This window comes from Herpailurus yagouaroundi, unplaced genomic scaffold, assembly GCF_014898765.1.
Source record: "Herpailurus yagouaroundi ecotype Mexico unplaced genomic scaffold, PumYag 100, whole genome shotgun sequence".
NCBI lineage: Eukaryota > Metazoa > Chordata > Mammalia > Carnivora > Felidae > Herpailurus > Herpailurus yagouaroundi.
The window spans coordinates 27,640,291-27,656,382 of NW_024412391.1; the positions used below are offsets into that span (position 1 = coordinate 27,640,291).

The 16,092-nt window shown below is 39.3% G+C and overlaps 1 protein-coding gene across 1 annotated transcript in view; it reads right to left on the reverse strand.

The window, feature by feature from the left end:
* Positions 1 to 8,319: 8,319 nt before the first annotated feature.
* The window catches only part of MET (MET proto-oncogene, receptor tyrosine kinase), a 126,757-nt gene continuing 118,984 nt past the window's right edge, over positions 8,320 to 16,092 (reverse strand). Inside the window, exon 20 of the mRNA XM_040472174.1 lies at positions 8,320 to 8,394. Coding sequence (XP_040328108.1) covers positions 8,335 to 8,394 — 60 coding nt within the window. The 3' untranslated portion in view covers positions 8,320 to 8,334. The remainder of the gene's footprint in view (positions 8,395 to 16,092) is intronic.

Here is a 16,092-nt window from a genome sequence, read left to right on the forward strand (position 1 = left end):
TTTAAAAAATTTTTTTAACACTTATTCACTTTTTTGAGAGAGAGACAGAGTGTCAGCAGGGCAGGGGCAGAAAGAGAGGGAGACACAGAATCTGAAGCAGGCTCCAGGCTCTTGGCTGCCAGCACAGAGCCCGATGTGGGGTTTGAACTCACACACTGTGAGATCATGACCTGAGTCGAAGTTGGACGCTTAACCGACTGAGCCACCCAGGTGCCCCTTCCTTATGGTTTTCTTAATAACATGTCTTTTCTCTAGCTTACTTTATTATAAGGATACAGTATATAATAATATAACATGAAATAATGTGTGAATCCACTGTCTATGTTATCGGTAAGGCTTCCAGTCAACAGTAGACTATTAAATAAACTTTTCAGGAAGTCAACTTATACATGGGTTTTCCATTGTGTAGGGGTTGGCTCTCCTAACCCCCGCCTTATTCACGGCTTAACTGTACATAATTTTTATTCTTCCATCATTCCTTTCTAGTAAATGCTGAAGAGTAATAGTGTACAACCTGCTTTTAAAATAATGATTTGGATATACAACTTACTGTTTATAATGCATGTTTATTAAGTGGCTGAATACATTGTCTTTAGTTTCTTTATTTTTTCTTTACCAACAAATGTTTACTAATGACACTTAATTATATTCCAGGCAGAGTGCTAGAGATGCAAAGATAAAACATAGTTCCTGTTATTGAGCTGACAATATGTATCAAGCAAATAAATAATTGCCACATAGCTTGAAAAGTAACAAAAGCATGTATTTGTTAAAGGGACAGTACAGCAAAAAAAGGACCAATGTGGATTTGATAGACTGGAGAGGATCTTGCAGAAAAGGAGGTCCCTCAGTTGAGTATTGAAGGAAGATTATGATTTTAACACACAGATGGGAGTGGTAGGGCGATGTAAAGGCATCTCTAGCAGAAGGAACAGTCTACACCAGAGCAAAGAAGTGAAAGTTGGAGAACATTTAAAAGTCATTTTGGACTGGACTGACATCTGAGGAAGTCATGAACTGTGATGCTCATAGAAGGCAGGGGGATCCAGTCCCAGGGTACCTTTCTCCATCTTACTTAGGAGTCTGTAGAAAAGGCAGAATCTCTGAAAGCTATTAACAGAAATGCGTATGTTATGAGAAGTGGATATTGGATTTAAGAATGGTAACACTAGAGGGGGTGGACCAAGTAGGAGACTATTTAGTGTTAAGGTAAAACATGATGAGAGCCTGAGGTAAGGCAGTCAACACGGGCAGGAGAAGATGAGGTAAAAGAGAACATTTAATAACTAGTTGAGCCTTGGGAAATACTGACATTTGAAATGTGGGTGAAGCAGAGAATGAGAGGAGAAGGCATTTAGATAAAGTAGAAGGAATAGGCCAAGGAGCAAAAGTTGAACCAAGTAGAAGACAGTATTCCATAGCACCCAAGTCTCAGTTTGTACATAGGCAGAACAATAGTAAGTGGTGTTCATTCACTCACTCTTTGACACATATTCTTGGGTGTCTATTGTGTGTCAGGTTCTGTCTACATTCTAAGGACACAGGGATGAATAAAAGAGATCAGACTTTGCTTTCCTAGAGCCTATAATCAAATGGAGGGGAGACAGATAATACAGAAGTAAACACATAGATGAACAATAATTTGAAATAGTTGTACATCACCAAAGGAAAAGAAAGCAGGGTTATGTGACAGAGCATGACTGAGGGGGTGAGTGCTATTTTAGACTAGGTGATCAGGAAAGGCCTTGCAGAACGATGATAAGGGGTCAGCTAAGAAAAGATCTGAGGCAAGGGGTTCCAGGTGGAGGATATAGCTAGGGCAAGATTCTGAAGGGGAAACACGTGCAGAGGAGAGAAGGAAGCCTGGTGAGGCAGTTGGTAGTGTGCTAAAGGTGTGAGTAGAATGAGATGGGCTGGAGCAGAAGCTGAAGCTCCATCATGGAAACCTCAATGAAGCAAGGTAAACAACTTGGACTTTCTTCTAGATGCGATGGGAAGCTATTGGAAGATTTTAGACATGAAAGTGACATGGCCTGATTTATGTTTCTAAAAGCTCACTCTGGCTACAATGGGAGAATGGATTGTGGTGGAGTCTTGGAGACCATTTGAGCAGTAGTCCAGGTAAGAAACAACTGTGGCCTGGTCTTGGGGTTTGGCAGCACAGACGAAACAGATTGTGGATATATTTTGGAAATGGAGTCATTAGCATGTTCTGAAGGGTGATTTTGGTAGAGTACCACTGGGTGGATGATGATGCACTTTTACTAAGATGGTGGAGGACTTGAGTGGGAGAGGTCAAGAGTTCTATTTTTTATTTGTTAAACCTAAGGTGCTTATCACATGAAGATGTCAAGTGAGTAGCTGCATATGTGAATTTGGAATTCAAGGGAAGATGTAAATTTGGAATATTGTAGATGTATAGATGTATTTAAAACCACAGGACTGGATATTACTTTGGAAGGAGTGAGGCCACAAAAGAAATGGTGCTCCAGGACCGAACCTGAGATCATTGGATTTGAGCTGGGAAAAAAAGATCCAACAAAGGAGACTGAGAAGGAGTTTTCTGTGACATAGATAGAACCAGGATGGTATGGTGTCACTGAAGTCACAAGAAGAAAGCTAACCACTGAGGGAGGAGTGATCACCTGGGTCAAATGCCATGAAGATGTGATACAAAATGAGGACAGACTTAATGCCACTGGTGACTTTGATAAAAGGAGATCCAGTGGAGTGGACAGATAAGAAACTTGATTGGAGGGGCGCCTGGGTAGGTCAGTCAGTTAAGTGTCTGACTTTGGCTCTGGTCATGATCTTGCACTTTGTGAGTTCGAGCCCTGCTTCAGGCTCTGTGCTGACAGCTCGGAGCCTGGAGCCTGCTTCGGAGTTTGTGTCTCCCTCTCTGTCTCTGGCCCTCCCCCACTCATGCTCGCTCTCTCTCTGTCTCTCTCTGTCTCTCTCTGTCTCTCAAGAATCAACATTAAAAAAAATTAAGAAAAAAAAGAAACTTGATTAGAGTGAATTGAGAAAATGAAGTGTGGACATAGAGTTTGGGTCTTTTAAGATATTCTAACAGTACAAGGAAGAAGAGAAATGTGATGTTGCTAGTATTTTCTGAACACTATCTTGTGCTAGGCATTTCTGCATATAGTATTTATAATTCTCACAACAATTCTACAAAGTAGGTATTTTAATTTTCACTGTTTAGATAATTAAATAGAAGGTGAGGGTGCCTGGGTGGCTCAGTCAGTTAAGTATCTGACTTTGACTCAGGTTATGATCTCACAGTTAGTGGGTTCAAGCCCTGCTTCAGGTGCTTGAGCCCTGCTTTGGGTGAACAATGCTTCTTTCCCTCTATTTCTCTGTCTCAGCTCCTCGTGGGATTCCCTCTTCCTCTCTCTCTCTCTGCCCTTGTTCACTTGTACCCCTCCCCCCCCATAAAAAAAAAGAGGAAGATGAAAAGGATAAGAAATGTCCTGAAAGCCACAGAGCCTCATTCCATTGCTCCATAGTTCTACCATAGTAGCAGAGCACCCCACTGATGTGATTTTCCAGAGATGCCCTCTCGATTTCTGACCAGAAATAGTTTCCCTGAGGGATTAAAAAAATCCATTCTTGAAAGTTTTTCAGACTTCTCTGTTATTAATTACAATGTCAATAACCAAGGGAAAGGTAACATCAAATAGTTCATAATGTGGATTCCTATTATTTTAAGTACTATTGATAAGCTCATTACATCCCAATTTTTCTCTTGAAAACGTTCCTTTGTGCTCTGGAATCATACTTCCAACTTGACATTTTTTTTTTTAAAGTTTATTTATTGATTTTGATAGAGAGGGAGTGAGAAAGCACATACAAGCATGCATGGGGAAGGGCAGAGAGAGAAAGGAATAGAGAGAATACCACGCAGGCTCCACACTGTCAGCGTGGAGGCCGATGCAGGGCTTGATTTAAAAAATGGTGAGATCACGACCTGAGCTGAAATCAAGAGTCCGACGCCTAACCGACTGAGCCACCCATATACCCCCAACTTGACATTTACATGGCTTACAGGCACTTAAAAATCAACATATGCCAATATATCTTGACTTCCACAACCCCTCTTCCAATTTCCCATCCTGTCAGTTGTCTGTTGCAGAAATCTGGTAGTCATCTTCTCATTCTCTCTTTGCTTACCCCTCACATCAGATCTGTCAAGCTATGTTGGTTCTGCCTTTAAGAGAGACTTTAAATCTGTCTGCCTGTCACCATCTTCAGCATCTTTACTGCTACCCCAATCAAAGTGGATCCCTCCTACTCATCATCTCACTATGACTCCTGGTTTCCTTCTGGCACTTATCTCATGTTATTATCATTTGTTTAATTTTTTTGTGTGCTTACTTTCTGTTTATGCCTCCTTCTAGAATGTCAGTTCCATAAGGCTTTATTTTGATTCCTGTTGTATCCCCAGTGTTCACCACAATTAGCACAATGTTAGGTACATGGGAAATGCTCAATAAACATATGGGTACTTGAATGAAAGGTTTAACGAGCAGGTAATTTCCCTGTGGGTGGCAGGCACTGAAGGGAAAGAAACAGCCCCCGTCAAGTGTGGCTGAAAAATAAAATGACAAAACCCGTGGTCATCAACGTCAGGCTCTCCCAGAATATGGGGGTGAGGGAATCTGAGGCACCAAGGTAACTGGGGCCGTCTCCCTGCCAGTGATATCCTTTCCTTCTCTGACTCTGGGTTAAGTTGTACATGGCAGTTCTCTGACAGGGCAGTAAAGCACACAATAGCTTGTTGGTTGGTAGTTTGCAAAGCACATTAGGTGTGCTACTTAGATGGTCTGTGAGACAGGGAATAGGTTTTACAGGAGGGAAGAATGAAGGATAAGCGATTATGTTCTCGAGTGGATAAGGGCTGAAACCAGTGTGGGACCTATAGCCCTGACTCTTCCCAGTCCACATGCTACACTCACATTTTCTACCAAAAGGACATCATACCTAGCTTCAAAGTGCAACAGTGTTGTAGGGTCAATGCCAGGCGATTTGCCTAAGTGTCAATCTTTCTATTAAAAAGGGACATCTACTTTAAAATTTCAGTTAGAATTCATCTTTCTCATTTCTGAGAACCAGGAAAAAAACCCTGAAAACTGTAATGATTTATCACTTACTGAGACTTGTACATACAATGATCTCACTCTTCAAAATGACCTGGGGAAATAGGTAGAAGAGGTTTATTACCCTCATATTTGAGATAAGTTATCTGAGTCTTAGGAAGAAAAGGGCTCAAGGTTATCCACTTATGGAACGTTGATTAAAAGCTTGGGTTCTTATCCTAAGAAACTTAACAGAAACCCATGGGGGAAGGGAAGGGGAAAAAAAAAAAAAAAAAAAAGAGGTTAGAGTGGGAGAGAGCCAAAACATAAGAGACTGTTAAAAACTGAGAACAAACTGAGGGTTGATGGGGGGTGGGAGGGAGGGGAGGGTGGGTGATGGGTATTGAGGAGGGCACCTTTTGGGATGAGCACTGGGTGTTGTATGGAGACCAATTTGACAATAAATTTCATATATTAAAAAAAAAAAAAAAAGCTTGGGTTCTTAGAGGAACACTGTCTATGTTTGATTCCTGGTCTGGCTGTTTATTAGCTATGTAATCTTGGGCAAGTTCCCTAAGTCTCTGTGTCCATTTTCCTCATTTATAAAATGGGGACAATAATAGCATGTACCTCATTAGGTTATTGTGAGAATCATATGTGTTAATCCATGGAAAGCATTTTGTATCATGTTTGGCACAAAGTAAGTCCTCAATAAATGCTGGCTATTGAAAAGTGACTAAGCCAGCCCTTGGGTCCCGTTCTTCCAGCTGCGACTTGGTGGTCTTCCTATCGTTCAAGTTAGACCAATCTTAGAAAAGCAAGTTGAAATCATTTTCTTTTGAAATGCTCTTTCAAGGAGCATCTGAGGCCAAGGATGTCTTGTTTAGATTCTTACTTAACTCATAACTGTATTGCAGAGCACAGGTCAGAACTTAATGTTGCTTCATCTTATGAAATCCCCACAGAGAATGTTTTGGCAGAGCGTATGCTGAACATCACAGTATCAACATAAAGAGTTGCCCTTTCCATTTTCAATTTTTTTCTCCAGAATTTCAGACATGGGACAGATGTGGTCATGCCTTTTTGGTTTTTTGTTTGTTTGTTTGTTTTGTTTTTTTAAAAATTTTTTAACGTTTATTTTTATTTTTGAAACAGAGAGAGACAGAGCATGAACGGGGGAGGGTCAGAGAGAGAGGGAGACACAGAATCTGAAACGGGCTCCAGGCTCTGAGCTGTCAGCACAGAGCCTGACGCGGGGCTTGAACTCATGGACCGCAAGATCATGACCTGAGCCAAAGTCGGAGGCTTAACCAACTGAGCCACCCAGGCGCCCCTGTGGTCATGCCTTTTTGATATGACACATGCTTGGACTTATTATGTGTCTAAGGAGAAATCTTTCAATTTCATATGTTTAATGCAATGTGATATTAGAGGATGCATCAATTATCCATTGCTTTTTCTGTCTTTTTAGGACTGTCACAGAATAAAAGGCAGGTATATTAGATTACATGTATATTTTGGACAGCATTGTTTGTAATGTTAAACAAAACAACAGAAAACTTGAAAACAACCCTAATGCCCATGAAGAGGGGAATGATTACATGAAATTTTAAACACCCATTTTGCAGAAAATTAGGCAACAAAAAGACTGAGTTACAAGCTGAAGAAATACCTGTAACATACTGCTAAATGAAAACAAATCCTGTCGCAGATTATGTCCTTAGCATGATCCTTTCTTTATTGAAAAACCCTAAAATCAACATAAATGTATATCTTTCTATGAATATGAAGAGGCATGAGAATATGGGGGTGAGAGAATCTGTTGGAACACATTAGTAGTAGTGGGAGGGATTGTTAGCCTGCAAGAATGTGAGCTTTTATAAAATTACTTTGTGACATTAATCGGCACACAGGCATACATTGCTTATGAAATAAAAGGTCTAACAAGAACAGATTTTTAAAAGTGTTTTTCTTTAGCAGTGGCCACTTCATACATTGAATCTCCCAAAACCCATTGATTTTGAGGAAGCATATTGATAAGATGTCTCAAGGCACCCAACAGCGAAGCTGTTTGTCCTGTTTAGGAATCAAACGTCTGACCTTGGTCTCAACAGCACAAAGCTCCAACTGTACTAGTCCCCCTTGCTTACTATATAATCATAGCAAACACAGAATCAGCTTACAAATTATACAGACGTATGCTGATATAGGATCATATACCTCCTCAACAAACCATGATTTAATTATGTTAGCCTTTTAATCCATACAAATGATCATACTTGGATTTCAGTATAGTGCAAAGCTGGAATGATAAAATCCGAACACTAAAAAAATCTGAATCTCAGATATAAATAAATGCAATTGCTTTTTTTCCCACTGATTTACCACTTTTCTTTAAAATGTGTGTTTGATGTCATTTAAACCATATCTGCTATTGTCACAACCGCCTATAGGTTTCAGATTAGTAAAGTCTTTGAAATATGAGTCTGCTCAGCAGAAAGGAATCTGTAGCACTTGGTATAAAGATTATAATCTTTGGCCTTCCTGTGGCAAGATTTACAACTGTGACCTTAGGCTCTATTTCTTTTGGAGTGTAGTCACTTTCAGTTACCAGTGATGATAGCTTTGAGTTACTGGGTCAGCGTGAATTGCCTAATATAATGTCAGATTCGTGCTTCCCAAGGGCTGGGCAGTATTAGGGACACGAAACAGAGTGAATTTTAATGTCTACAGAAGGCAGTGCTCTGATATATGAGCCACCCCAGTAACAGGGAATTTCCACGGCAAGAGATTTTAACACCAGTTCCTAACCTCTTCCATCCTATTCATCCTTTAAGTCATGAAATGTTATGACTTCACTTTTCATTAGGTGAAATAGTCTGAAACAGTTAAAGAGATGAAAAGAGAGAATTAAAAGCTAGCTCTACTTCAGGGCCTTTTCCTAGAATGTTAAAAAGAGGGGGTTGTATCAGGGATGATGCAAAGCTGAGAATAACGTCTTCCCATTCTGTTGACTTATCACAATCTAGAAGTGGAACTGAAACCCTTCTCACAATGCAGTTTCAAAATTAATATTTTGTTTGTCTAAAATCCAGATCTATATCCAAATGGAAAGCAGTAAAAGTAGTTTGAGAATTTGGTTCTGACTAGTCAGACGTTGACTAGTTTTCAACAGGAGAAAATTGCAAACATAGATAAATGCCTACCTTTCTTTGATATGCTGCATTAAAAAATGTTGTCGACACTAGATGGCACTCTAGCGTTGCTTTTCTTGTATGTTCCTCCAGGTCCAAGGTCCTTCAACATTAATTCCCTCCTTTAAAAAGAGCAAACATGCTATTTAAACAAAGGTCCCGGTAGTTGCTCTGTAGTTCTGTTTTTATATTTATAGTCATGTAATCAATATGTTGGAAGAGTAATTAATTTTTAACCTCAATCCGTGGGGAGATCAAATGTTAGTGGAGTTAATGGATGGAACAGGCTTCATTATTCTAAAGTAACACTAATGATAAGGCAGAGAAGAAAGAGAAGGGTTGTAAACAATTGTGCCATCAAATACAAGCATAAAGCAACAGTGCAACGTGATCGCAGGATGCTAACCTATTGTCACTCTCCTTCAGTACAGCTGTAGTTACTGCTCTAGTCACCTAGACTACTTGAAATAGTCACTTCACTGAGCTTCTAAAATATTTCCTCTTCCAACCAATGCTGTTGGAGTTACTACTCCAAATAAGAGTTCTGATCTTGTTGCCCCTCTGTTTTGAAAGCCTTTTGTCCTTCCCCATTTCCCAACACCTTAAAGGCCTTTCATGATTTGAGTCCTCTACACTCCTGGAGCATGCATGCTCCTTAGCTCCGGGAGTGCCATGCAATTCTTTTATTCATGACATTTTTTTTGCAGTGCTGTGTAGCTGACCATATGCTACGTTTTTACAAGAGAGGCAGCCGCCTTGTGCAGCGTTCGTATTGCATCACATCCAGCGGCACAGAGTGTTCTGGATGGGTCACACCCAGGACAGGAGTTGGTTGGCATGACCCACGCTGAGGGACTGGAAGCCAAAAAGGACAAAGAACTCACTTTTATCCTGATTATATCCTTCCATTACCCAACCCTGTCCTTGAATTTCTGAACATACTAACCAGGGTCATGAGAAGATAAGAAAGGTAGGCAGGGGAGGCTTGCAGTTGATTGTTCGCTCAGGCTTATTATCAGTAGACACACTACTGTTTCTTCCCCAAGTATTATATTCAAATTAACCTCTCTTGTTCCTTTACCATTCGTGTACTTTCCCGGCTTCCTTGCAGACATGACTCTCTCTCTCTCTAGTGGAGTATTCCTTTCCTCTTTATCCATCTGGGCCCAACGCACGTGCATCTTCTTTCAAAACCTCCTTCAATGCCCTTCTAGCATAATGAATCTCCTTATATGCTGAATTCCCCAATTGCTTGATTTCTATGCTTATTACAATAATCTACCACAGTTAGGATTTCTGTCCTTATTTTTCTTTTCTAATACAAGTGTAAATTATGGAAAGATTTGTAAATCTTTGTATCACCTGCATTGCCTGACCAAGTGCCCCATCAAACAATTACAGTCCATTAATGTTGAATTTGCTGATATTAGATGGGATAAAACTTGATCCCATGATGGATAGCCAAGTCAGGGACAGCTCATATTTTTTGGATTAATCATTAAAAAAAGAAGATTTTTTTTTGACGTTTATTTATTATTGAGAGACAGAGACGGAGCGTGAGTGGGGGAGGGACAGAGAGAGAGAGGGAGACACAGAATCTGAAACAGGTTCCAGGCTCTGAGCTGTCAGCACAGAGCCCAATGTGGGGCTCGAACTCACAAACTGCAAGATGATGATCTGAGCTGAAGTCAGACACTTAACCAACTGAGCCACCCAGGTGACCCCAAAAAAGAAGATTCTTCAGTGTTTTATTCCATAAAAAAACACTAGTTGATAGTGGTCTTGTATACATACTGTAAAAGAGATTATTAGTTGCCTATTCATATCCATTCTCCCCTTCCTTAAAAGAACCCTGGTTTTCATTTGGGCATATTGAAGCCAAAAGTAAAGGACTACATTTCCCAGTCACCCCTTGTATCTAGGGGTAGCTCTAAGACCATATTCTGGCCAAATATAGCAGTGGAAGAGTTCTGCAGGCCTTTTAGAAAGGTTCTTAAAGGATGTTGACTCAGCCTTTCCTTCTTCTTTCAAAAACTCAGGAAGCCATCTGGACCACAAAGGTGACCATGAGGATAGAAGTCATGCACTGGGACGGCAGGCAGAAAGATGGGAGCTGGGTCCCTGATGACATTTTGTAGCCTCCACACCAGACCCAACTGTCTGACTTCCAATTTGTTTTGTGTACGAGAAGGAAGCTCTCCTCTCATTTAAGCCACAGTTGTTTTGGGGTGTTCTGAGCCCAGTCCTGATACACACACTCTAGATTAACTGTGGAGCATTTTTTTTTTTTTTCAGGAACTTGCTTGAAGTACAGTAACGATCATATAAGCTTATCATCTAAGTAAAAGCAGGAGTTAAAGTGTTCAAAGTGAGCGGGAAAACGCAGGATGAAAATCTTTCCAATTTAAAATGAAAGAAGACAAGCTTGGATATAATTTGTGTTGATTTAGTAATAGAAACTTTAGAACAATTAGAATGAAATGGAATTCTTCAGAAGCATAGACGAGACTTGTCATTAGGATTACCGGTCATGATGTATAATGACTGGTTAGGGTATGATCTTTGCTTGCTTATTTTATTCACTTGGGACCTAGATAAATAGAGGTGAAAGAAGTGATAGGTTTTTAATTCCTTTGGGTATGCAGTAGCTCACTTCTTTTTAGAACCAGAGGTTAATCATATTTGCATGGTGGGAGTGAGCAGAAAGAAGGTTAAAAAAAAATGGAAGAAATTAACAATTGTTAAGTAGCTTTAACCAGCTAGTAGCAAAGCATACATACTTTATTTAATTTTTCCATAAGTTTGTATTTTATAATGAAGTAAGTAACTTCTCAATCTTATCTCTCTGAGCTCTAAACATGAAGTGCCTTGAAGTTCTATCCTTGGCCTCTGTAGCTTCTCCCCCTAGATGATCTTGTCTGGTTCCATGGCTTTATACAACCAAATGTTGATGGTTTTGTTCCTTTAAGCTTCAGACTTACATATTCAAATGCCTGCTTGGCATTTTCAGTTCTTTGGCTAAAAGGCATCTTAAGTTGAAATGTCTGAAGTAGAACTCTTGATCTGACTTGTGACTCTCCTAGTTTTCTCTCAATAGCTGGTGACATCATCCATCTATTTGTGTAAGCCAAAAATCTAAGAGTTGCGTTTGATCATTCCCTTTCCCTCCATATCCACATACAGTCCATCAGCATGTTCTGTTCATTTCATCTTCAAAATGCCTCTCAAATCTGTTCACTTATCTTCATCTCTGCTGCCTCCATCCTATTTCCATCCCATCTGATACCACCATGATCTCAGGCCAAATACTATTAAATAGCCACCTTGCTTCTTCTCTTGCTTTGCTACAATCTATTTTCACTTGGCAGCTAGACTGATCTTTAAAAAACCCTGGTTAACACCCTCCAGTAGCTTCCCACACATTTAGAAGTCTAACTTGTTTACATTTTCAACTTTGCCTCATATCACTCTTCCCCACCCAGCTCAACATACTACTGCCATGCAGGTCTGTTTCCTGGGCCTTCAACAGGCTCCCTCCTGCCTCCAGAAACAGCCTTTGTACTTGGTGTTCTCCCTGCCTTGATGGCTCCACATCAGCCCTTCATACTGCTGGCTCATTCTTACCTGTCAGCCTCAGCTCACATTTTCCTTTCTTAGAGAGGCCTTTCCTAATCACCCAACGCCAAGTAGCCATTTTAATCTTTACCTTTTATCCTATTTATTCCTTTCACAGCACTTAGAACAATTTGAAAATAACTTGCGTGTATCTATCTCTCCTGTGTATCTATCTACCTGTCTATACACCCAGGCATTATCCAACCATTTTCCTGTCTTTTCCTTCCCTCCCTCCCTCCCTCCCTTCCTTCCTTCCTTCCTTCCTTCCTTCCTTCCTTCCTTCCTTCCTTATCTTTTCCCCTGCTTTGGAGTAAGTGCTCCATGGGATCAATAGTCTTGTCTAGTATATTTCCTGGTGTATCTTTCTTCCTTAGAACAGTGCCTACCATGTAAGACTCTCAGAGATATTTTAAAATTGAATAAATGAAAATCCAGTATATTTTTCCCCTGGCAAATAGTGAGTAGTGGCAGAGCTGGGGATGGAAACCTGGCCTTTTCTTGCTTCAAACCCTTATTATTTCATTACGAGACCTCCATATCAGTCAATCAGGACTGAATTTTTTCCTGCTATTAAAGCAAGGGCTATTTTAGCTAAATAAATTGAAGAATTACAGTAATGATTTGGTTATTTTGTGTTCCCTCTAAATGATTTTACCTGAACTCCACAGATGCTTTAAAATCATACATCTTTATTTGAGTTATTTACATAAGTGTTGCAACTCTCACTGTTCTTTGCTATCATTTGTTATTCTTTCTACGTATGAAAAACTATTTCCTTTTAAAAATAATGTTGTCCATACCCTTATGAACTAGTTAATTTTCTTTCCAACATTTTCTTTTGGGCCATGTAGATATGACCTAACAGTAGCTGCAATAATGCTGTTGTTTCAAAGGGTAGAGACCTTTTTTCTTCTAAAAAAATTGAATGTGAAAAAAAAGAAAAACTACCTCATACAGTGTGAGAATGCCTGTTTTTCTTGGTAATATTTCATTTCCTAACCAAGACTATTTTCTTCTGCTTTCCATTGTCAGCAGACAAAAAAGATACAATTAAATCAAGGAAACCTGGCAGGGCCCATTTTGGAAAATAAAATGAATTCAGTTTCTGATTTAAACAAAGAGCAATTTATTATGTTGGAAAAACACTGCCCTGATGAGATTCAAACTCAACTTGTTTCATGTTAGCTCAGGACACCACTTCAGATCTGCATTTTTGTTTATCTTTGAGAAGGGGCAGTGATTTCACCCCCAAACTTTGAACTCCAAAGAGGACAGGGAGTTGTTTAAGGGTCAGCTAGCAATGAGCGTTCAGAACACCCGTGCTGAGGCCCACGGCCAGCTTCATGCCCTTCTCCAATCCTGAGCCCATTGATTCTAAGCCCAAATCTCTATAAACAACTCCAGCAATTATGCTGGAGCAAAGGAAGTGCTGGGGTTGTTAGAGCAAATTTTTATACATCAGATGAATTCTAAGCAGACTTTTGAAATAAAAAAAATTGTTTTGATGAATTGAATAACCATAATACTTATATTTGTCTAAAACCTTATTATATTATTTCGTATTTATAGCTAACACTGTGAATATAATTATCCTCATACTTTATAGAGAAGAATAGTACAACTTTAAAAGATTGACACCGAGGGTCTCACTAGCAGTTAAGTCAGACTGGACGAGGGGCCCATTGTTCCTAACATCCAGGCTGGTACTACTAAAAAGGATGAGGAAAACCTGTGTCTGTTTTCATGCCTTTTACCTTCACATATTTCTGGATTGTGCCAAAACTTTGGACCTGTTTCATGGTAATTTTATTCTAGCATCTTCCATATTCAATCTTTTTGTGGAGCAAGGCAGGTTATAAATGATGATGATGATGATAAAACCAAACTCTCCAGAAATAATTACTGCCACTTATTGAGGGTTATGCATGTATTGTTCCAGTCAATCCTCATACAGTTTTATGAGGAAGTCACCATCTGCATTTCTATCTTCTAGATATGGAAACTGAGGCTTAGAAAGTTTGAGCAACTAGTCCAAAATCACACTGCTGATAAGTGGTGGAAATGATTCAAACTTAGTGTGTCCGATCCCAAAGTGTATCCACCTAGCCTCCATGCTATAGCGCTTTTATCCAGAATGAGACTAAGAGGTTGGCCTGCCAGGTCACTGGGCACTGAATTATGGCTGGATTAAGTCAGTAATATGATGTCAGCTGATTCAGGTTTCCACATGTGGCTCCTTATGTAACGGGCAAAATTAGGTTGGGTGTACTTCTGCCAAAAGGACAGTTGGAGTGAAGCAAAATAACTTGCTACAGTAAACAACCCATCTCTGTGGTGTATATTTGCCACACGTAAGTACAGTTCCAGTCAGTTAAAAGTTGTCAGTCAGCTGAAATTCTAAAAATAATCCGCCACAGAATGCATATCAGGAATGGGTGATTTATTTTTATTACCTAAGTTTAAAACCCTTTATGATTTCCAAGCTGGTTTGGTTGGAATACTGCAAAACAGAATTAGAGTTTTAGAAAAGTACAATATTTTGCTAATTTTTTTTTTTTTTAGGATATTGATTCTGCTTTGTTAAATGGAAATGAGTAAATCCGTTCTTTAATTTTTTTATTAAAAGAACATAATTTCAATCTTCTATTTAAATAAAAGTTGAGAAAATATTTCAAGAATAACAGTTTGAAGGGACACCCAAATTATAAGCCAATTCGTGTGCATTTGGTAGTCCAAATAGTTTGGTCTAGCCCTGTTTATTCAGCTTATACCAAAAAGGGGATATCTTTGGTATAAATTAAAAGTCACAAAGGTAGGGGCGCCTGAGTGGCTCAGTCGGTTAAGCGTCCGACCTCCGCTCAGGTCATGATCTCCTGGTTCGTGAGTTCGAGCCCCGCGTCGGGCTCTGTGCTGACAGCTCAGAGCCTGGGGCTTGTTTCGGATTCTGAGTCTCCCTCTCTCTCTGCCACTTCCCCGCTCTCACTGTCTCTCTGTCTCTCGCTCATTAAAAAAATTAAAAAAAAAAAGTCACAAAGGTAGAGAGATAATCTCTTGATTAGCAGATTATGATGAATGATAGTTTAATCAATAAAATGGAGGCTTTTGAAGGATGTCCTGAAAGTGCCTGGCTTAGTTTAGAACCAATGCAAGGTGGAAGTTTCTGGAAGAATATACAAGAAACTGTTAATGTTGTTTACCTTTAGGAAGTGAGGATAGAGGGTGTGAAAGAGTGGTCAGATGATATTTCCTGTGCACTTTATATCTTTTTGTCTAAAAATGTTTTCCCATGAGGACACATACTTAAAAAACACAAAACATGACATAACAACATAAAGAATTCATGCAGGGACCCTCTAGGAATGGACACAGGTTTTCAAGCTGGGAAATGATGTAATCAGATATATGATTTTGGCAGCTGGTTTTGGATATTAAGATAGAATCAGGAGGTCAGTTGTTAGAATAATCTTGGAAAGAGATGTTGTATAAAGACCTCTAGGCCAAGTATAATTCAGAGACAACATTCTAAAGCCCACGTGGAGGATTCACTTTCCTCACATCATAGTTTTTAAAATAAATAATTCAAAGCGATCATAATTTTAAATTTGCTATGCTTGCACTAGAGGGAGTTACATTTTCTTTAACAGATTAATTCTGTGTCAATAAAACAATCCATAAGTAAACATATCCCCAGGGTAAAAGTGGGAGACAGATGTATGAAAGAAAAAATTAAAGGATATGTACTTTTTCTGAATCACAAATGAATAAAAAAATAAGAGCAGCACGTGGCACATTTTTGCATTAACTTTTTTCCCCCCTGTGAATCAACCAGGCTTGATGGTAGCAGCCCTGATTTTTTACTTCTGTCATCTCAAGCATTCGTTTACTAAACAAACAGCATTTCATTAAAGCAAGACTAATTTCTGAGAGTATTACCTTAGTCCATTAGCTGCCAGACAGTCATTAATTCCTGTAACATGTCTTGGGATGAGATCATTATTATCATCATTATTTTTATCAATTAAGTTCATTTTCAGAAGCAAATACCTATGTAGTTTTAACACTGGATATTTTCTTTCTGAAATATGTTTTTTTAGTATCTATGTGATAGTGACTTCTTGCTTTACCCATGTGTTTTCACAGACCCTTCGGCTACCACCAAAGCTCATTTAAATTCCCTATGTTTAATTCTCTTAGTCCAACAAAAA